At 37.7% G+C, this 23,088-nt stretch overlaps 1 protein-coding gene across 1 annotated transcript; it reads left to right on the top strand.

Annotated features, from left to right (window-relative positions):
* LOC105225734 (enolase-phosphatase E1) lies at positions 1-18,614 on the top strand. Its single transcript, XM_011204333.4, has 3 exons — positions 1-1,075; positions 15,140-15,709; positions 15,773-18,614. The coding sequence occupies exons 1-3, from the start codon at positions 826-828 to the stop codon at positions 18,004-18,006; spliced, it is 3,054 nt and encodes a 1,017-aa protein (XP_011202635.2). The 5' UTR covers positions 1-825; the 3' UTR covers positions 18,007-18,614.
* Positions 18,615-23,088: the final 4,474 nt, after the last annotated feature.

The raw sequence follows: 23,088 nt of genomic DNA, 5'->3' as shown, positions 1-23,088 counted from the left end.
GGTTTCAGTTCTTCACGTGTATTGGGCGCGAACAGTTCGACTTTTTGGGTTAAGTGATGACAGCTACGACAGTGTCTAAAACAATAATTCAGTGAAAAGCAGAGACACACGGAAAATTTGAAGAAAGTAACAAATGTAATATTATCGCAAAGAAGAAGCTAAAAACAAGCGATTAAAAGTAAAGTGCGTAGAATTGGCGTGTTCAAGGTGCTTGTGGGCATATATGGCTTGAACACTTCAGGCCTACGTGATCGGGTGTTTCACTTTCGAAGAATTCTTCTAGAGAAATTTGTACATTTGTGTGATTCGCGTGAAATCGCGCTGCAAGTGTCGCCACAGTCGAAGTTGCACTAATAGCCAGTGTGTTAAGAGCGATTAGGAAGAGTAATTGGCGATTTGCGATTGTGCTTTTCTATACATTCTGGAAGTATTGACACCATCGCCATTGACGGGTTCAACGTTTTGTGCTCCATTCATTTGTACGGCCGTCTTTACTTGGCTGCAACGATCGCAGTGTCGTCTGTACTACTTGACGCTGTGGCATCTTCGGTATCCATAGGATCATCACTCAACAGCACAGTGATCGAACTCGATAAATTATTGTATACCATATATACAGGCAGCCGGGAGAAACAAGATTTTATTGGCCAAGGGGCGCTGCCAAACACACAAAATACAATCAACTACCGGCAATAATAACCGCAGAATCGACGACAACAACAACAACGACAATAACAACACCCGTTTAACACGAAACAGAAAGCAAACAAGAAATTCAGCTGCCACAACAAAAGTAACAGCAGCAAAAACAACAACGACGGCAACATGACATGCTGGAAACAAGTGCGCCGCGATCTCGCGCAACAACAACGACAAGACAGCGCTTCAGAGTGCATCACCAGCAGCAACAAGCACGGTGTGGCAGCAGACATGAATGGCACCAACGGCAATTGCAGCTGCCATAAACAAAGCCGTTGCAACAGGTTAACCTGTTATCGCAATGGCAACAGTAGTGGCAGCAATCATCGCCGAGCTTTGCCACTGTTCATCACAATCGCCGTTCTGGCGCTGGCAAGTGAGTACTGACTATTAAAATGTATTATATGTATATGTATGTATGGATGTTTGTATGTATGTGTGGCAATAAGCACAACAACACCACGGGCCGTTTTTTGCATGGACATATCAATAAGTTTGCCGATGGCATTAGCATCATTGGCGTAGACAGCTACAACCATAATAATAGTAAGAACAACAAAAACAAGATTAATACTTCAGCTTGCAGATTCAGCTCTGTTGGTCTGCTTCGCCAGCTGTGTGCAATTCTAACTTCCCTTATGCCCCTCCTTTGCCGCGAATTTGAACAACTTCGCGTGGGCCACTTATTTCGACATGACATCTGCCACTTCCCCTCACGGACGTTGTGAAAACGTTAAAAGTAGGCTTATGTATAACAACTGGACGGCTTAGTTGCAGCGCATTTTCTCCAACAGCGAGACAATTTGATTTGAAGGCTAACGCATCAGCGAATTTTTATTGCGTTTTTTCACCTTTTAATCTCTCGTTTCCACATCAATTTCATTTATCGGCAAATTTATACCTACCACAAATTGTAGTTAGATGACTACGTATGTGTGTATGTATGCATGAGTGTGCTTCGTGTGCTTAAAATACATATTTTTGCGATAAATATTTAATACCCTTCACTAATACAAGAGATACCTTACAACAACTGGATTTTGATCGTTCGGTTTGTGTGGCTGCTGTGTGTGAGAGAGATTCGATCTGAACAATTTCTTAAGAGATTTCACGAGTGATTACCTTAGGGAATAATCCTTGCTAAATTTCTTGAAAATATCCTGTCAAATTAAAAAGTTTTCCATACACGCATTTTATTTCGATCATTCAGTTCGCATGGCAGGCAGATGTGTAGTGATCCGATATCGACGGTTCCGACAAATGAGCTGCTTCTCTACGAGAAAAGGACGTATGCAAAAATTCAGATCGATATCTCAAAAATTGAGGTACTAGTTCGCCATTTTTCAGACAGAAGACAAACAAGCTTGGTAAAATCGACTCAATTCGTCCTGCTGATCATTTACATAAGTATGTATGTACATTAGGGTGATTCAAAAAAAAAATTTTTTGTTTTTTTTTATTGGTACTCGGAAAAATGGGTTCCTAGACACCTCTAAGAAATCCTCTCCAAATATGAGTTTTTAATTGTAACGGGAAGGTCCTCCGCCTAACGGTTTTCTATTTTTTCTTATTATCAGATAGAAAAATTTATATCTCGCTTCCAACTACTTAAAAAAATATCTTGTTAATTAGGTTTTGTAGGAAATTGAATGCTCTAAAATATGGTCTCTTAAGATTTTTTCGTAAACCCAACCGTTTAAAAGATATTAACGGTTGAAATTTGACTATTTTTGGAAAAATTCTTTATTTCTTATTAATTTTATAACTCAATGAAAAAAAATTATTATGAATAATGAAACACATAGTTTTGTAGGAAATTTACTGCTCTATAAAAATGGTCTACTATGATTTTTCGATTAAGTTAAGCGTTTACGAGATATTCATCGTCAAACATCAATGCATATTAGGGTGGATCAAAAAAAAAAATTATTTTTTTTCGTTTGGTTCTGTGAAAAACAGGTTCTTAGACACCTCTAAGAAATCCTCTCCAAAAACCTATTCATAATAATTTTTTTTCATTGAGTTATAAAATTAATAAGAAATAAAAAATATTACCAAAAATAATCAAAGTTCAACTGTTAATATCTTTTAAACGGTTGGGTTTACGAAAAAATCTTAAGAGACCATATTTTAGAGCATTCAATTTCCTACAAAACCTAATTAACAAGATATTTTTTTAAGTAGTTGGAAGCGAGATATAAATTTTTCTATCTGATAATAAGAAAAAATAGAAAACCGTTAGGCGGAGGACCTTCCCGTTACAATTAAAAACTCATATTTGGAGAGGATTTCTTAGAGGTGTCTAGGAACTCATTTTTCCGAGTACCAATAAAAAAAAACAAAAAATTTTTTTTTGAATCACCCTAATGTACATATATATATATTTTATAGGGTCTCCGACGTTTCCCTCTGGATGTTACAAACTTTCTGGTAACTTAATATTCCTCGTTGAGAGCATACAAATTTGTCCCTAAATAATAAACAAAAACAATTAATATTAAAAATTGGGATCTGTGCTAATTTTGCTAGTTAAGGAACATTTTTCACAAATCCACAAGAAGGGACATTACTAATTTCAGAATTCTACTAGAAGTTTATTAATGTAAAAAATATCATTTCGAACTCTGTTGGTACCGTCCTTTATTAAAAAAAATGTAAAACTTCGCATGGCTATTTTTGAAGTTCTTGAAGCTTTAAAAGCGCCAGCGATTGTTTTACATTACATATGATTATTAGAATCGAAAATATTGCTGAGGTTAACTTTAGGTTATCCTCAACTCTTTCAAAACTTTTAAAATCACAAGCTTTCTTCAAAACTTCAAATATCTCAAAGGCTCGTCATTGTGTTCCAAGTTACTCGACATTCATTTAGAATGAAAATAGCCGCAAGTGTTGAGAAGAAGAAAAGGTTAAGTTCCACTGATAAAGAAGTAAAAGTCCGAAAATTGGCTTATAATTGCTCCACGTTCAAGATTTTTTGTATTTTAAAAGCACTTCTTTTATAACTCAGGGCTGATAGTATTGCTCTTTGAATGGCTTTCAAAAATTCATATATGCAAGTATGCTATATTGCACCATCCAAGCAAGTATTTCATTGGAATAAAAACAGCAGATCATTCCATTTGCCATCCCGGTTGGTTGAAGAGGACCTCATATAAACGATGAGATGTGAACGTTGAAAGTTGCAGTAGATCACTAGTATTCTCAGCGCACGCTATGTAATAAAATTGATAGATATTTTTTTTTACATCTGGGATTTCATTATTGGCTTTTAGTAAGGATCCCTAACTTTTTTGAACATATAAGATAGTCTATGTTCTCCGTAGAGAGTGTAGCTTCCCAAAGGTACAAGAACTTTTCAATCTTCAAGCAAACAAATAATCAAATCTTTCCTCTTTATAATATTAGCATAGATTTGAAAAATGTACAGTGCCTGAATCTCGAATGCAGCACTTATTTTCTGGCTTTCCGCGAGCTTCCTATGACGCGCTAATTTAATCGTAACATGAATATGTGCGTCTACTGGTACATACTATATATCATGATTGTATATGCATGTACTCTAGGGTGATTCAAAAAATTTTTTTTATTTTTTTTTCAATTGGTACTCGCAAAAATAGGTTCCTAGACACCTCTAAGAAAGCCTCTCCAAATATGAGTTTTTAATTGGAACGGGAAGGTCCTCCGCCTAACGGTTTTCTATTTTTTCTTATTATCAGATAGAAAAATTTATATCTCGCTTCCAACTACTTGAAAAAATATCTTGTTAATTAGGTTTTGTAGGAAATTGAATGCTCTAAAATATGGTCTCTTATGATTTTTTTGTAAACCCAACCGTTTAAAAGATATTAACAGTTAAACTTTGATGATTTTTGGGAAAATTTTTTATTTCTTAATAATTTTATAAATTTTGTAAATATGACAATTGTTGGTTACTTGAATCCATTTTAATGTTTGTTTTATTTAAGTTTTTAAAATTAGATGAGCTACTGAATAAGTAGTGGACCAAATATTTAGCTCAAATGAATTTCAAGTCAGAAGAGAAAATAAATTTGTAAGAATCAGCTAAAATTTTTTAAGAAATTTCTAGAATTATCTTTAATTAATAAGAATAGTATAAAAGCACCAATTTTTTTAATAACAAGCTTTAAAATTAATTAAGTATCACAATTAACAAAGCAGTTCGAATATTTTTACTTACAGTAAACAAGGCATTTAACTCGTACAGACCTTAAGCTTTTAGACCAATTCAAATATTACATCATCATATTTAAATCTCTAAAATAGTAATTCGGTTACCACACCATAATACATTTGTGATTTTTAATTTGTAAACACTAGATATGCTTTTCTAGCGGTTACTAACCTCTACGAAAGCAGGGCAGCGATATTAGCCTTGAGGTCGGTGACTGTGCGTTCAAGACTAGTGAAAGGTTGTCTAGATCGAAGCATCGAATTGTTTTATGATTCAACTGGTTTGAATGCTTGACCACAGCACCATTGCAGGAAACTGTAGGGAATGGAAACCGAAAGCAGTTTCGTTGGCTTCTTGTGGTTCGCTACTGGACTGTTGGGCTTTAGAAAAGCTCAGCAAGCGTTGGTCAGAAGATGAGAAAGAATCATTTCACCATTTCCTTTTAAAAATTTTCCGATTTTGCCTGATGAAAGCAAAAACACCTCGGATATCTTTATTTTTTTTAGATATCCAGGTGAAAAAACGGAAATAAAATATATGTATTAAGCTGATTTGTGTTTATTTTTTCCGCGAGATCTAGACCGGAGTGTTCTTGACAACTCCAATTTACACATATTAGATAATAATTTTAGGTCAACGTTAGCTGAACTGTTCATCTTATAAAAATATAAAAACAAGAAAAAACGTAAACTTTGACTGCACCGAAGCTATAATTCCTTCAGTGTCGCATTTTTTATCGCATAAAAGGGTATAAATATAAGTATATCTTAACTTTAAGCGATCAGTTTGTTGGCAGCAATATGCTGTAGTGGTATGCTATATGGGGCCGACTAGCATCTTATTGGGCAGAAAATGGCGTGTGCAAATTTTCAGTTCAATTTCTCAAAAAGCGAGCGATTACTTGGCAAATACATAAGTATGTATGTATGTATACAGTCAGATAGAAGGACAGACGGACAATTAAAAGTACGCTCAGTAGGGCGATTATGTTGACCAAAAGTTGAGCGCAGCGCACTAAACACACTCTTTACAGAAAGTGAATTTTTGTAATAAAGTTGAAGGATTTGTAAGCGATGTTTAAGCGTAAGTCTTTCCTTGATGAAATGCCAAACAATACTGAATAAAAATAACATATCATCTAGACACGACTCACACGTGATCTGTAAAAAAATTGCTTTTAAAAAAAGTACCTCTACTTAGTTTTTAAAAAATCTCCTATTTAGTTATTTTTCGAATTAATTAATTCTTTCAAAAGAATGACTTTCATATCAATTATAAATGACAACATCCACAATTTAATTTGTTCTTATTTAGACAATTGAAACTAAAAAAGTTTACAAGAAAAACTAATATGTGACCAGCGCTGTGCAGCAGATATTGAATATATGTACATACATATAATATAAAAAGTTGAATATTGCTTGCAGGGTTATAAACTTATTACTTTATTCTTTGAAAGTTCTTAAAGCCTGTAGGAAATAACCATATATGTATGTATGTAGCTACATAGTTACAATGCACCAACGCATTATGTCAAACGTTCGTGGAATATTTAATATACATATGAACACACAAATTTTATAATAAGAATCATGCGCTGGAAAAAATTTTAATATAAATTTATGTTTGTATAATAAAAGAAAATCGTAGCAATTAAAACTTGAAGTAAAATGCCATTTATGTGCGTACATAAACATAAAACATAACGGCTGTGGACGTGGCCCAAATCGATAGTGACGTTTTGTAGTTCAATAACGGTTAGCGATTTCCTACGCCACTTTAACACCCCGCGTCATTCATAATTGTACTCCTTTTCCGTACGAATATTGATTCGTTTCTTTCATTATCATTGCACTCGCGCCAAGCGCGGTGACTTTCAAGCTTTCCTACGGCCATATGTTAGGCATTGTGAGGCGAAATGTCACGGGCACACAATGCGTAGCCACGTGCGCTGCATGAACTGTGTGTAGCAAATTGATGTTCAAGATGCCGGCATAACATAAAAATTTAATTACATTTTCGTCGGTTCATGTGTTAAGAAAATATAGGAAGTGAATACGACGAGCACATGGGCGCATGCGCATGCGCACATGAGTACACGCACGGTGACGCATGCGTCTAGTCGAATCTTCCGCTATGCACGCAGACAGTATGATTGTATGCGCATAAGTGGATTTTCAATGGGCTATGCTGTGGAAAAATAATTGTGTAATCGGAACTTATTTTATTTTTCCTCCACTTTTTTTTTATTGGTTCTTTCGTGTTCATAATTTTTGTTTATAACAATTTATGTTGCCTCGCTAGCGTTGATAATATGAAATGCATAAATAAGAAAGTAGACACTCGTAAAATGCAATATAAAGGGACTTTCTTACATAAGTGCATTATCATTTATATAAGTACATACATGCATATATGTATGTATGTATATGCGCGTGTATGTTTAAGGAAGTCGAAGTTATCGTTAATTTCTTTATAATGCTCAGTAGATCAATGGCCCACAGTGGGAGGTTTTATGAACGTGTCTATATACAAACGTACACATGTATGTACAGAAGTATGTCTACAAATACATACATATATGCATTGATAGGCTTTTTATGCCCTGAACAATGTGAAATATAAAAGGATATGGTGGAGACACTATAAAGTATATTAGAGTTGATTTAGCCATGCCTCTCTGTCAGTTTGTCTGCATGCACACAATCTTCTTCTTCTTTATTGGCGTAAAAATAGCTTACGAATTAATTGCCGAGTTTACAACAGCTCGACAGTTCTTCCTTTTCGTTGTTTGGCATCAATTGGAGATTCCAAGTGTAGCCTGGTCCTTCTCCCTCCGGTATTTCCAACAGAATGGAGGGCTTTCTCTTCCTCTGCTTCCCCATCGGATACTACGTCGAATACTCCAGAGCAGGACCTCAGATAGCAGGACAGTGATTCTGATCTCCTTGTCTGAAACCTCGCTTGGTATCGTGCTATCAAAGGCGGCTTTAAAATCGACGAAGAGGTGGTGAGTTTCGATCTTCCTTTCACGGATCTTTTGGTCGATTATATACATAAGTATTTTCCACATCTACAGCAGCAGGGCCTTATATGGACAACTTTTATATAGAATAAGATATAATCTTCGAATTAATTGTTCAGAACGTACAACTATAGCTTATAGCTGGCATATAAACTGAACGATCAAAAACAAGTTCTTGACCCGCAACTTTTTTTCATTTGTAAAGGGTATTAAGAATTAATGTTTTTCCTTGTTCTATGTACATATGTATGTGTTCACACCGCAGAAGTCAAATTAATAAAAATTAATGATGATAATACTTGCATGGCAATATAGACAGTAAGTAAACGCAAATGACAGCTGAGTATACATAAGCATCTACGCAAGAGGCAAGCCTATTCATAGGCTTATCTGAGACTGCTTTCCACACGCATGCATGAGCGCAAGCCCCATTAACAGCAGTTGGGGTCATAAAGCATTATAAACAGCATAAAAACGAGTAAACAATTACATTGAACTTGATAAAATGAGTAAACAATGAAATGAATGGAAGCGTGGGAAAAGCTTATCGTCGGCCGCTATGCATAATCCTTTGCCATTCAAAGCGCAACGCTTTCAAACTGTTGCCCCTCCAATGACAGTCCATTACAGTAAGCTGTCGTCAGATTTCACCAATTCGTTAGGGTCTTTGCTTTGGCATGCAGCAAAAACCGCTGCAACATTTCAAAGATATTTTCCCCAAAACGAACTTGCCGCTGCGAGACCAACTATTGTGCCTGCCACGTCTGTGTCCGTTTGCATTCTTGGCTATTTTGACGCTATGCGGCTATTGTGTGCCACACGGTCTGCCTGACATATTGATTTGTTCAAATGTGTCTTTTCTCCGCTGTCATCTCTATGTGCCGAAGAATGTGGCTGTGACATAGAAGAATGTCAAGTTGGTGCTTTTATTTGAAAATTTCGTCATTTGAAAAATTCTTGACATGCCACACTTATTCAAACAAATATAGGCGGGCATACAAACATACACTCCATAGACTGGTAGCGGCACAGCGTCAGAAGAAGGTTCTCCATGGGAGCATGTTGGACACACAAATCTTCATTTTAACAAAAACATAGAACAGAAGAGCATAAAAAACCCATGTATGTTGCATAGACATACACACAGACACATAAACATATGTAAATATATATATATGCCTTGGCATCTTTGACTGCAGTTCGGCAATCTGTCGCTGGCCGTCCGCGGTTTTATTGTGTGATAATTTAAGATATCGGGAATGCATAATAAATTTTTGTATGCTTAAAGGAGTACGTGTTTGTTTGCATGTGTTTGTTTACTGTAGCCAATGATAATATTGTTGTTAGTGCAGCGCTGCAACCAGTTGCTTACGGTTTGTGGGCAGCCTCATTTCCATTTTAATGCTCGAATTAGTTAGGGTTTTTTTCGGGCGCTTATCTTGCAAGTCGGCTCCTAGGGCTATTGCCCTTATTGTGGCGTGGCATGCCACATGCTTGAATGAGTTGTTGACTTCTGTTCGAGTTAGAGTTATGATTATTGACATGCATGCACACATACCGACATATGTATGTACATAGCGCAGTATAAGCATGTGCATACATATGTATGTACGTATTTATGTATTTAAATATGTGTATTTATGTTTGTATGCTCACTTATCATCAGTGATAACAAAAGAACAATATACTAAGCGAGTTCATTGTAACGCAGCACAGTGGGTGGAACATGGACAAAAACAAGAAAAAGTTTTAACTGTAATTGCACCGACCTTTCGTACCATTTATGAGAAATACTATGGCAAAAAGTGCATACGAAAAACGTTAGCTTGATAGTAATAGATCAGTCTGTACGAGTATGTGAGATACATATACATATACTACATATAAAGTCCCGATCAATGAGCAGCTTCTTAGCGAGAAAAGGACGTTTGCAAAATTTCATATCGAGCAAAAACTGGGTAACTAGTTTGGATATATCAAGTAATAATGTATTTCAGAACCTGGCTTACCAAATGAAACATTCTCATTAATACCGAATACACGTGAAGTATACTCTCAGGCACATGAAAATTAATAGTCTGGTCAGGTTAAGGTTTACTCAGCTATATTGGCTTCTAAGATCAAGATCACGTCTCAGTTTGAAGAACAAGCTACGTACATATATATCAAGTAATACTCAGACCTATATATCTGGTCGTATGGAATTCAAATTTGGGGAGCTCAGCTGATTTAAATTTTAAAGTTAAAAAAGCCTTTTAAAATTCTTCGCACTATATTATGTACAGCGTTTTATTTTAAAAATGACGTCCCACATCGATATTAAAAAATTCTCACTATTAAAGAAACTATGGAAGAATTAAGTACTGGTTACGTCTCTGCTTTGGATAACCATGATAACGTACTTGGGACCAAACTGCTGGGTAATAGGTAACAATGAATAACAATGTATAAAATAACTAAAAAGGTATTATCTTTTTAGCCTCCCACTTTCATTCAATTGATTTTATCTTCATTTTTGTAAAACATTTTTCATGCACTATTGTTTCTGTCAGCAAATTTACTTATTGTCATTTTAATAATAAGACAGATTCTAAATAAAACTGAATAATTATACAAAAAAACAGGAAACAACGTTAACTTCGGCTGCAATATATCCTTCACAGGTGCATTTCCTTTAGTAACTATGTGTTCAGTTTGTATGGAAGCTATATGCTATAGTAATCCGATCTGAACATTTTTTTCGGAAATTATGTTATTACCTATGCAGTAATCCATGTCAAATTTCGTGAAGATACCACGTCAAATGCGAAAGTTTTCCATACAAGCCCTTGATACCGATCGTTCGGTTTGTATGGCAGCTATATGCAATAGTGAATCGATCTGAAAATTTTTTTCCGATATTACATTATTTCTATGTACAATAATTCTAACCAAATTTCGTGAAGATATTTCTTCAAATAAGGGAGTTTCCATGCAAGCATTTGATTCCGATCATTCAGTTTGTATGGCAACTATATGCTATTGTAAGCTGATCTGACCAATTTCTTTGTATATTACATAGTTGCCTTAGAAAATAATCTATACCAAATTTCGTGAATATATCTTGTCAAATGCAAAAGTTTTCCATAACAGCACTAGATTCTGATCGTTCAGTTTGTATAGCAGCTACATGTTATAGTGGTCCGATATCGGCCGTTCCGACGCTTCCTTCTTGGTGTTACAAACTTCGCAGCAATCTTAATATACCCTGTGCAGGGTATTAAAAATGAAAAAAATGGGCAAATTAAAAAAAAATATATATGTTTAACTGCAAGCTTTCTTTAATTTATCTCTGTAGTTTGTAGTGCCTTATCTTCATATTTGTTGGGTTCAAAAGTTTGAAATAAATGGCTACCGATCAATTATTTAGCTTCAAATCAGCCGCCTATGGCACTAAAAATATATATATGTACATACATACATACAAGTATAGATATTCAATTTTTATTGTGTGCCGCTCTGCATATTTTACTATGACGGAATTTCGTTGCACTACATAATTTTGTTGCAGCCCAGCGTGTTTATTACACAGACGCCAAACTCACTTTTCTGTATGTCTTCGGCATTCACTCGATGTAGCAGATGACTAAGGAGGCGATTGAGCCTATTATGGATTAACTTATTGATTTAAGAACTAGATTTAGAGCTTTTTGGAATTTGAAACGCCAAAATCAAATGGTTTAGTACCTCGTGCCACTTTGAAGCTTGAGACCCAAGATTCCGGTGGCACCGCTGCCGCAAGTGGGAGACATCCGTCTTCAACCGGCGGATACAGTGAAATATCTAGGGCTTACCCTAGGAGCTTTCATGGAAGCCAAAAATCGAAGAGAAAGCAAAAATGCATCGATTGACTTATACTACTGTAGAGGAGCCATTGGCAAAAGATGAGGTCTTTCACCGAAAATGGTCACACTTGCAAAGAAACCCTAGAGTGTTCAACAGGCGGCGCTCATCAGCATGTGTGCTGCACCAAGGTCCACTTCAAACATGCCACTTAACGCCTACTTGCACATGGTATCCGTAGACATCGTCCGAAGGTGTATGGCTGCAAAAGTTGCTATCAGACTCAGAGAATCTGGGTTACTAAAAGAACACATGTCTAAGCACTCAGACATCCTAATTCACTTTGACTTCACATCGGATGACTTGGATCATAAAATGGCCGAATCGAACTCTGGCGGCTACTTTTCTGTCTATTTTTAGATTTACCGGCGAGGGAGTCGTGGGTGGGAAGAAGCGTTGGTGGAGATCGATCGTAAGAGATCTATTGATATTTAATCATTGATTTGTTCTTAGTAAGGCTAGCCTCTTCCTAGTTGTGGGGCTTTTAATAGGCCATTGCCATATTGCTCTGCATATGTTACTGCTGTAAGGTTGGGAATCTTACCAAACGCCATCTGCAGAAGCTGTATGGAAGAAGATGGGTTGGAAACAACTCAACACTTACTTCTTGACTGTCCCGCATTTGGGAGGTCAAGACTTTTGAATTTTTTTTATATTATTTTCTATTTATTACTAAAATGCTCAGTTACGATAACTCTTTAATGTTTTAACACTTCTAATGGTCGAAAATGTGTTGAAATATCATAGCATATTCTCGGTAATATGATCGCTTTCTGTATAAACATTGTGTAGACAAGCTTGAGGGCGTAGGAAAACAACTCATAAATCTTCTGTATTTTTAGATTTACTATTTACATTCAGAATGCATATCATGAACATACATATGTACATATTTGTATAAATATCTTCATGATCTTTAACATTATTAACTGCAGGTCGTATGTACAAAAGGCATGTAGTACATGGTATACGTACATACATACATATGTTTGAATTTACCTAAGTTGACACATGCATTTGTGCTGTGATGAATGATGTGCATACATACATACATACCTATTTGGATTTGGAAGTTTGTTTGGTTATGTATTTAAACCTGTCGTTAAAGAAATAAGCAACATACCAATGTATTCATGGTGTATGGTATACATATGTATACACATAAAAATATACACACACTTATGTATATAGACACTTCAAAGACCGAGACTGAACGTAGCGCATAATGTTTTAAAGCAGGATGTCCTGTTAGTTACAAATAAATTCAAAATTGCAAAATAATTGTTTTCCTGCCGCCACGACAAGCTTTACTCTGGACAGATATTAAAAATTCATATTTTATGTCTTTAGTAACGATTTATACACACATACACACATATATGTAAATACAAATGTCACGAAATTTAAATATTCACCCAAAAAATAAAGACATTTCAATGAAATGGTCGCTGCGACGAGACCCCTTTATGGTTTTCACCTCCACAATCGGGGCAAGATAGTTCGGTAATAATAAACGATTGACGAAAAGCTTATAGCATATGAAATATCACTAAAATTCGACAAAAATTGTTTATTTTACAAGATATTCTATCATAAGTCAGGAGCTCACAAGTCAGTTCTAAAATTAAAAAGGATTTCGGAGCTTAGTTTACGATCACTTGCTTGATAAAATTGAAAGAAAAAGTTGCATGCGTGAAATAACGGGGTTTTAAATAGGGAAGGTACAAAAGTAGACCGATAGGGACAGCAAACGACGTCATACTTTTCTCTTCATCATGGAAAGATATACCGGAGTCAGTGGCCTCTATTTTAAGAGCGCTACGTCCGATCTATGGCCATCATAATCGTCAAGTTTGAGTGTCTAGTGAAAAATTTGAATCCACAGGCACAGTACAGAATGTTCCCGTGCTAGTGCCGTAGTGTCGAGAATATTTACCCAAATCAATCTCTCACACATCGTTTTCAAGCTGTGGACATCTCTGTGACGTCGTTGTGGCGAATTTTGCGAAAAGATCTTGGCTTACATCCTTACAAGATCAAATTGACGCAAGAACTGAAGTCGCTTGACCACCAAAATCGTCGTATGTTCAAGGAATTGAGCTGAGCAACAACTTGAAAATGATCCGGATTTTCATCGATGAGGCTCATTTCTGACTGAATGGCTTTGTCCGTAAGCAAAATATACGTTATTTGTCAGGCGGCAATTCACACGTTCTCCCTGAGTCACCATTGCATCCCGAAAAAATTACGGTTTGATGCGATTTATGAGACGGCGGCGTCATTGGGCCGTAATTCTTGGGTGATGATCAAGACCACAAAGAAATTAGATGGAAGCGCCATGGAATGACTGACCTGGGATAATAAGCCCCCTGCGGGGAGCGAGAAGAGAATATTCCCGCGGTAAGGCATGCCTGTCGTAAGAGGCGACTAAAATCCAAATGCACTATGTCTGACAAGTACGGGTCTGTTATGAATGTCAGCATGGTCTAGTAAGTCGGAAAAGTGCTATATTGAAATTATATCATATTCTTTGAATGGGTTTGCGGTTATATAACAAACACTAGTTTATGAATTGACACACAACACATACATACAGCCGGGTTCTTAAGAACTCCTCGGAGTTCTTAGGGGCTCGACTGGCAGTGGCGAGAGCTACAGGTCACACCAAAGACTAAAACATGGTACCACGGGGAGCAGTCTACCCTTGGAGGAAACTCCAATCTTCTCATTGGGTTTGGCCCTTTGAGGAGATTCGTGGTGGCTGTGGTTTAAACCTAAATGCAGGAAGGGCTTTAGTCCAATGTGGAGTCGCACTGCGTCCGGGTGCCGGACCCAGAGTACGGCAGAGGTTTTAGATGGGCCTCGAACCCGACCAAGAGGGCTAGGGTGTTTCCTTTGGTTTTCACCCGAACCGATTGGAACCAAGGTATAAGTGTATGTGGCGGCACTCATGCTTTGGTTCTTCCAAGGTGTAGTGTTGTGCATGCACTTATGCTTTGGGGCGCTGATCAACGCATTGTTTTGATCTATGTGCTTCTAGTAATAGAAAGCACCGTGGATTTGAACCTTCGCAGGTAGATACCCACGTAAAACACACGTTGGATTCTGGGATAATAAGCAACAATATTATTTTTATGACTCCGAAAAATATGTTAAAGTAGGTTTCTGTTAATTCATTCAAAATTACATGAATCTTGCGTAAATATAAATATACCATAAATACAATATTTGAATTTATTTTAACGTGAATAACATATTAACATTTCCAGTTTTAATTTCATTAACATTTTCGTTAACACTGGCTGATTTTCATTCCCACCATTTCTTTTAATTAACAGCGACACCTACTAACGCAGCTGCTGTAAGACGATCTATAGCAGAGACAACAACCGATACCACTCCAAATACACCACTGGATGCCGCAGTTGTAATTGATACCACCACAGTTAACACACCACTTTTAGTCGATAATCAAACCGCAGTTGTTGATTTTCAGCACAATGTAACCGTTGCTATAGCTGTGAATGGAACGGAAATGGAAACGACAACAGTCAGCACCGGTACTGTACGGCACGACAATCCTATAGTGGCTTTGAATACGCCACAAGATGTTAATAATGAAATCGCGCAAGTCGTCAGCGAAGAGGCAACTACAGATCTACGTGTAAATCCAAAATTCGATTATGCCGAAACTGTGCTTGACGAAAATCTCGAAGACTCCATACGTAATTCAGTGCGCAACGCAATCGAATTTGAACAAGAGATTGTGGCTGCACAAGTTCAACCCCTACAAAATGAAACGGATGAGGAGGTGCGTCGCAAACTTCGCAACGAAGTGAAGTTGATACAAAATGCGCTGCAGGAGAGTAGCACCAAGTCCAGTGGCGCGATTGATGTCCTAGCAGAGTGTAAGTTGAGGTAGATTTTAGAAAGGTCTAACAATTATTAACTTCTACATTTGCATATTTCAGTAACATCCACTTCCCCTGATACTGTACGCGATCAACCGTCGACAACAGAAAGTACAACCTCTGCGCATTTAAAAACGCCGAATAATGATCTCTCAGTACTGTTCCCTCTACAAGCCGAAGAGGCAGTTTCAACAGTCAAGTCTTTTGTGGACAATCAACGAGGTGCCAGAACTCTAAATGTTAATGGTAACGAAAACGAAGGAATTTTAAACGACAGTGGCGAAACGAACTTGCAGTTAACTGGAGATGAAGGCATGCAAAATATTGAAGAAGACAAAGAGGCTCAAGAGAGTTTACTAGCTGCAGATAAGAGCTCATTACAAGCTAAATTAAATCGTATATCTGAGTCTGCGCTTTACTCACACGAAGCAAACGAAATCGATGAAGAGGGTTTAAAAGAACAAAAGGAGTTCAGCAATGGACCGGACCATCAAATAAAGGAAGATGATACGGAGCCGGAAGACAAAAATACCAAAGCTTCAACTGAAGAGCACTCAGTTAGCGCGGAAGAGAATAACGTAGATAATGAAGATAGTCAGGAGTCAGTTAAGAGCCAGGAAGCATCATCATCCAGCGTGTTGGGTGAAGACGAGAATGCAAGCCAAAATCAAGCAAATATAGAAAATGAAAACGCTGAAACAACGGAAAAGAGTTTTTCACCAGCGGACCTGGATGAAACTGAGATTACGCCTGCTGCTGCGGATGAGTCATCCTTATCTATAGTTTTAAATGAAAACCTCACCGCTACCGAGGCTTCTATAGTCTTGGCTGAAGATTTGCCAGTAGATCTCTTACACTTAGACGAGAGCGATGCGTTAGCCAACGAAGAAGTTGCCACAACTGTTGAGCCCGAGGGTGTGAAAAGTGTGCATATCGTAATTAAGAAACAGGGCGTTGAATTAGAGGAGGGCGCACTTGAATCTGCAACTGTTGAACCAATCGAAGAGACAACCGACAGTGTGGACATAGTTAAAGAAGAACTGTTGGAGGAGGAGGAAACCACAGCAAAGCCCGCTGTAACTTTGGTAAACAATGTAGAGGGTGAAAGTGAACAAAATGTACAGAATGATGATGCGGCAGAGGAATCAAGTTTAGAATTAGAAAATAATGTCAGCGAGCAGGCTGTTTCGGAACCTGTAGAGACCATTACGGGACATGTTGAAGAAAATACACAAAATAACAGTGAAGATGACAAACTTAACAAGGACAACAATCAAATTAACGAGATAGAACAAGAAGCTCTAGAATTAGAAAATAAAAGTAAACCCACAACCAGTGAAGAGAGCACACAGTCTGTCGACGACGAGAATGCTCTCAACGGTATACAACACTTGATAGAAATAAACAATGATATTGGAAGTCAAACAGAAAAGTCAACCACAAACGAAGATGCTCAAATTTCAAGTGTTGATAAGCTCACAGAAGAATCAACGATTTTGCAAGAAATAGAGCCGGACAATGAAATTACGCAAAGCGGTTCAACCACTGAGTCAATAATTCTACAAGAAACCGTAGACAATGAAACAAATCTGCAAAACAAGATAACCCCTAAGCAATCGGGGCGAAAGCATATTTCTCTCCTGAGCACAACATATATACCAAACGGTGAGCTTTCGCCGACCGGCACTAGCACAACTGAGGGACAGTCGACGACGCTGAAAGAATTTCAAGTAAACGATGAAGACGACAATAGCACTGATGACCCAGACATTGTGCCGCTTCTGGTGGGTGTTAGTGCCGGACATGGTGATGTCACCGCCTCAACGAAAGGTTCACGTTCGATCAATACGCAGACACATCACACGATGTTGTTGACACAGTTGGACGATACAATGGCGGCGACCCTCTTCGAAACCTTCCCACCACACAACGCCGGACGCACGTTAAATGATCACATGGCCGCTGAGAGTAATGGCGGTATTGGTAAACCTCTGCCTACACGCAGCATAAATGATGTGACATCGGCTTCAGTCTTCAGTCGCTCCGGTCTAATAATTGTGATTTGCTCCAGCATAGCGCTCATGTTCCTGCTCGTCTCGGTGGTGGCCTTCTTCATCTCCTTCCAACGACAACATGGCACTTTGGATATAGAAATGCAGGAGCAACGCTGTGGCAAAGACGATCTCGATGAGGAGGACGAGGAGGTGGGCACATGCACGAAGTTGCTGGAAATCGAGCTGCCCAAGTCAACGATTGTGTCTGCGTCATGCGAGGAGTTGGAGGAGTGCTTGTAGGGCAAACGAGATCTAGATTGCTCCAGAGAGAGAGAGAGAGAGAGAGGACACAGTGTTGCGTGGCACTTATTGTAAATAAAGGAATGCAGAGACTTTAACACACACACATACATAGTCATTAACGCGTATATATTTACATATATGTAGGCATATATATTTGGTATATACATGAATTTGTTGTATTGGCGGACGAATTAGTTATTTAGTTAGCATAAAATCGAAAACAGACTGTAATTCTTATTTTTAATAGCAATATTATTATATACTCTTGTGTATTATATTTGTAGTATGTATAACATTACGATTGTTTTGCCATATTTTTCGAATCTTACACACATATACATTTTTATGTGAATTAATTTTCCATTGATTTTAATGCATTTAAATTTTTACTTTGCAATCATGACGGTGGAACTCAGAAAGGGGAGTAAAGAATTATTATTTTTATAAAATTTGTAATTTTAATTCAGTTACAGTTATTTATTTGCATTACTGAAGTGGCATATCAAATTCGAAAAAATTAGGTAAAAAAAAATATTTTTGTAGCTTCGAATTAAGTTATTTCAATGCATGAAGTTTAAATAAAGAAATATATTAAAAAGTAATAATTGTTGTATATTTTGATTTTAACTTATTCTTGAATGATACCACGTGTATGTAACGGGTGATCCACTTAGAGATTCCCTACTTGTTTAAAGAAAAAACACAGAAACTTCAAATTTAACGGGGAATGTTTGCTATCATTCGAAAGAACATTCTTTGGCATTTAATTTCTCAAGATTATCTCTTTCAAATGTTGGTCGCGGCTCTGTCTCAGATCGTCCATCCGGTGCTTCCAATTGTCGATTATTCATTTGAGCATTCCGACTGTTAACTGGCGAATAACACGCGTGGTGTTTTGTTCCATGGTCTGAATTGAAGCGGGTTCGCACAGACTTTGTACTTTACATACAAGTATTCCTACAAGAAAAAGTCTTGCTTGGTTACATACGCTTTGTGCCAAAAATGGGCCTCAGCGCAGAACAAAATTTGGCGTCGGATCTTTTTGGAATTTTTCAAGAGCCCATTGGGCGAAGTTATGTCGCTTGGGAAGGTCGAAAAGAATCGGTTTGTGCAGTTTGTACCCTTTAAATTAAAGATCGTTCCATATGTCAGAATCAACTCTCCACTGTTTTCGTGTATATTCTCAGCTACGACTGCCATACTTTCTTCACTGCGTGCTGCCCGTGGTCTTTTCGGTCGAATGATGAATGCTGGGTGTCAGGATGGGTGATGGTGTTGCGAATAGTATGCTCAGTAGGCTGATTATGTTGACAGAACGAGTATTTTCGTTATCAAGTTGAACGATTTGTAAACGTTGTTCAGGCGTAAGTCTTTCAATGATGAAATGTCAAACAATATTCAACAAAAATAGCATGACAGCTTGACTTGACTCACGCGTGGTCTGTCAAAAAAAGGCTTTTCGAAAAAAATACATCTTCTTGGATCACCCAAAGTTTAATGCTTCGACACAAAGTTTCAAGAACTTACAGAAATTAGGTCATACGATTCAGCATCGAAAATGATGTTGTAGCGTAACTTGGGTCTCGAGTGACACAACTGTGGACAGAATTCAAACTTACCACAGACATTAGATGAGATATACAGGGAAAGTAATAGGACTGATTTTCTTTCGCCGCGACTGTACTTCGGAGCATGCACGCACCGACTGGATTTGGTAGAGGGCGTTCCTAGCTAAAGAACGAGCGGCCGGTCAGTTGTCTCAGAGCACCTAGAGAGTCAAGACAAACATGTTCTTGCAACGTGTTGATGTGAGTGGCGCAAGCAGAAAATGCAGCGTTCGTCAGAGCAGAGGTACGCGTTTAAATTCTGTGTGAAACTCGGTAAATCTGCGACTAATATAAACTATAAATTAATAAGATTTAATATGATCAAACAGGCTTACCAAGATGTTGCTTTAGCAAGAAGTGATTTGTTTCGTTGGCACCAGACCTTTTTGGAGTCGCTGATGAATGAGCAAGTTTGCTCGTGGAAGTTCTTAAGAAACTAAAACGAAGGGTCAATCGGGTCCGACAAGACATTGCAGCCGATTGGAAGTTGCACAACGACATGGTCCCGGCTCACACCACCTTTCTTGCTCGCAGCCCTACAGCCAAGATGTGGCCCCTAGACCTTTTTTATTTCCTTGGCTATTCCGGAAAATGCCTTCTGTGACGCCTTCAGTGCTTGGAAATCGCGTTGGCAGTGCTGCATCGAGGCAGACGGAGCCTATTTTGAAAGCTTTTAAAGAATTGTACAATCGTTACAATTAATTTTTTTAAATCGACTCAGTCTTTTACTTTTCGGACAAACCCTGTAAACAATTATTCTACCATACATATGCAACATTTTGCTATAGTCTTAAAATTTATTGAAAGTCTCATTGGAAGAAACACTGCTAACCTCTTTCTTTTTCTTCACTTCGACACATTTGCACTTAAGTACTGCTTAGGGGAACTAACTATGTGCCACTCATTTACCTTCTTAATTTTTTTTTGAATAGACACTAATTTTTCCATTTATTTGCAATCTCTTACATCAAAATATCGATTAATTTAACTGCAGTGATCATTATGCTGATATTCTCAAATGTATTTATGCTCAAATACGCATACGCTTTTATGATGGGCGAGTAACCAAGTAAGTGAAGTAAGTGCACTTAATGGTTTTCCATTCTGAAGTGGTGGTGCGCGGTCTGTCTGAGTGTCTGTCAATGCGCCCATATGCGTTCATCAAAAACGCATTCGAACGAAAATACGTCAATTGCAAACGTTTACGAAAAATATTGCCTGAACATACATACACATACATATGCACTATATGGCATACATCCCCCCATACCCATAAAGCATTCTTGTGCCAGTTACATTATGTACTGCATGCATATAAATACTGTTTGTAAGTATGTTTGCGTTCAAGTATGCACCATTGAGCCAGCGTTGGGACATTGAGTAATCATCACCCATTAAGGCGATTTCCACGTTCAATTGACTGCAATGGATTGTTGGTTGGCTGAAGCTGCAAACAAATTTTACGAGCGCGAAGCGTAAAAAATGCCTCTCGTCAAGCGTCCGTTGATCGCTGATCGGCAATCGGCGATCTTTTCGCTTTTGGTGATTTCGACGTGAATTTCGTGGATATTGCATTTCGTGTGCTCTCACATAAACATACATACATACCTTCGTATATTTTATGTACTATATCCGCCTGCCTTTCCATTTAGCTGGTAATTACACAAACGTGTACCAGGGGAAATTGACACCCGCCGCACATTTGACGATTAAATGTCATTACGCAGCAAACTATCGTTGACATGAAGCGAGTCATTTGCAGCCGAAAGCCACAATAAAAGCCTTTATTTCGATGCAATTGGAAGTGAAATTCTATTGTTCGTGCGTTAAATGGCGGAAAAGTGTGAATTGTGAAATCACAATACATAACTACAATAATATTATGCGCCTACAAATGAATAGGAATACAAATGAAAGGGAGCCTAAAATGAAAACTAATTATTTGCATGTGAAATGACGTTTATGGGAAATACTTACAATTAATATTATTTTATTGGGGCATTATTCCCTAAATAGGGAATCATATCGTATTTGCTTTGTTATAAATTGATGTTAATGTAAGAACTAATCAAGGGAGGGCTTCAACTATTTCGTCAAATTCGAGAAAATCTTACGAATAATTATTGATAGAACCGAAAGCGTTGGGTGCCTAGATTAGAAACCATGGTTATAGACTAGGTTAGGTTAGTTCGTGGGGACCATCCATCCAAAATCGTTGGATGAATATATTCGTCCTTTGTGTTACCCATTAACTGCTAAAAGCGGCGAATCACCAGATTCTAATAGATTGACAAACCATTTTGAGTTTATCGCAAATTTATTAAGGCGGTTAATATCGATCCTAGCTATGTACTTCATTAGGTTCGCGAAAGGTGTATCTACCGAGGTATTTCACTCTCAGTCTGGCAAAATCCGGCCAATAGAGAAGGAAGTGACAAGATGATTCCACTTTGATTTCCTCCATACATCTTTGACACAGAGCGACCGACAAAATATTTAATAAGTCGCACCACGTGTGAAACTATTGAACAGTCTCCAGTTAGAACTCCTACAAGTGCCACGAAATTGGCTTTGCTAAGAGCCAGTAGTTCGGAAACCCCTTATGGTCCACTTTGGGCTATATTAATTAAAAATATATATATATGATTAGAATGACGAGACGTGTTGAAAGCCGAGGGACTGTTTGTCTGTCCGTCCGTCCATGCTAGCTGTATTTGTATAAAAATTGTGATATCTTGATGAATCTTTGTATGCGCGTTAGGCACAGGGGACGCAGTAGCAAGGGCCATTTGTGGGAAAAGTTTTTTTTTAAAAGTGGGCGTGGTCCCTGAGTACCGAATATTGAACACCAATGCCTATAGTTGATTTTTCACTGAAAATATTGGTGAATATGTCAAATTTATAATTGAAATTTAGATAGAATCCTTTCCTGAGAATAGTACATCTATGTGTTACAAATGGGTTGAATCGGGTTAATACTTCCCTTAGTCCCCATTTACCTAATATAACGATTTTCGAACTTCCGGGTGACTTTATACTGCAAATGTCGGCTAATATGTGAGTTATCTTAATAAAATTGAGAAATCGTGTTGTTCTTATAAGTCGTCGCACTCTCGACTAGGCACCCACGTGTCATAACTTCGAAGTTGTAGATAATTTCATCTATCTTGGAACCAACATTAATAATAACAAAAATTGTCAGCCTCGAAATTCAACGCAGAATATCCCTTTTGCTATCCGGTGCTACTTTGGACTGAGTAGGTAATTGAGAAGTAAAGTTCTCTCTCGACGAACAAAGACCAAACTCTATAAATACCTCATTATTCTCGCCTCATTTTTGATGCAGAGGCATAGACGTAGACAACTTCTGATGAGTCGACGTTACGAGTTTTCGACAGAAAGGTTTTGCGAAAGATTTATGGTCGTTTGCGCGTTGGCCACGGCGAATATCGTATTCGATGCAACGATGAGC

This window comes from Bactrocera dorsalis, chromosome 2, assembly GCF_023373825.1.
Source record: "Bactrocera dorsalis isolate Fly_Bdor chromosome 2, ASM2337382v1, whole genome shotgun sequence".
NCBI lineage: Eukaryota > Metazoa > Arthropoda > Insecta > Diptera > Tephritidae > Bactrocera > Bactrocera dorsalis.
The sequence above is the reverse complement of the archived record's forward strand: the minus strand, read 5'-3'. Positions and strand labels throughout refer to the sequence as shown.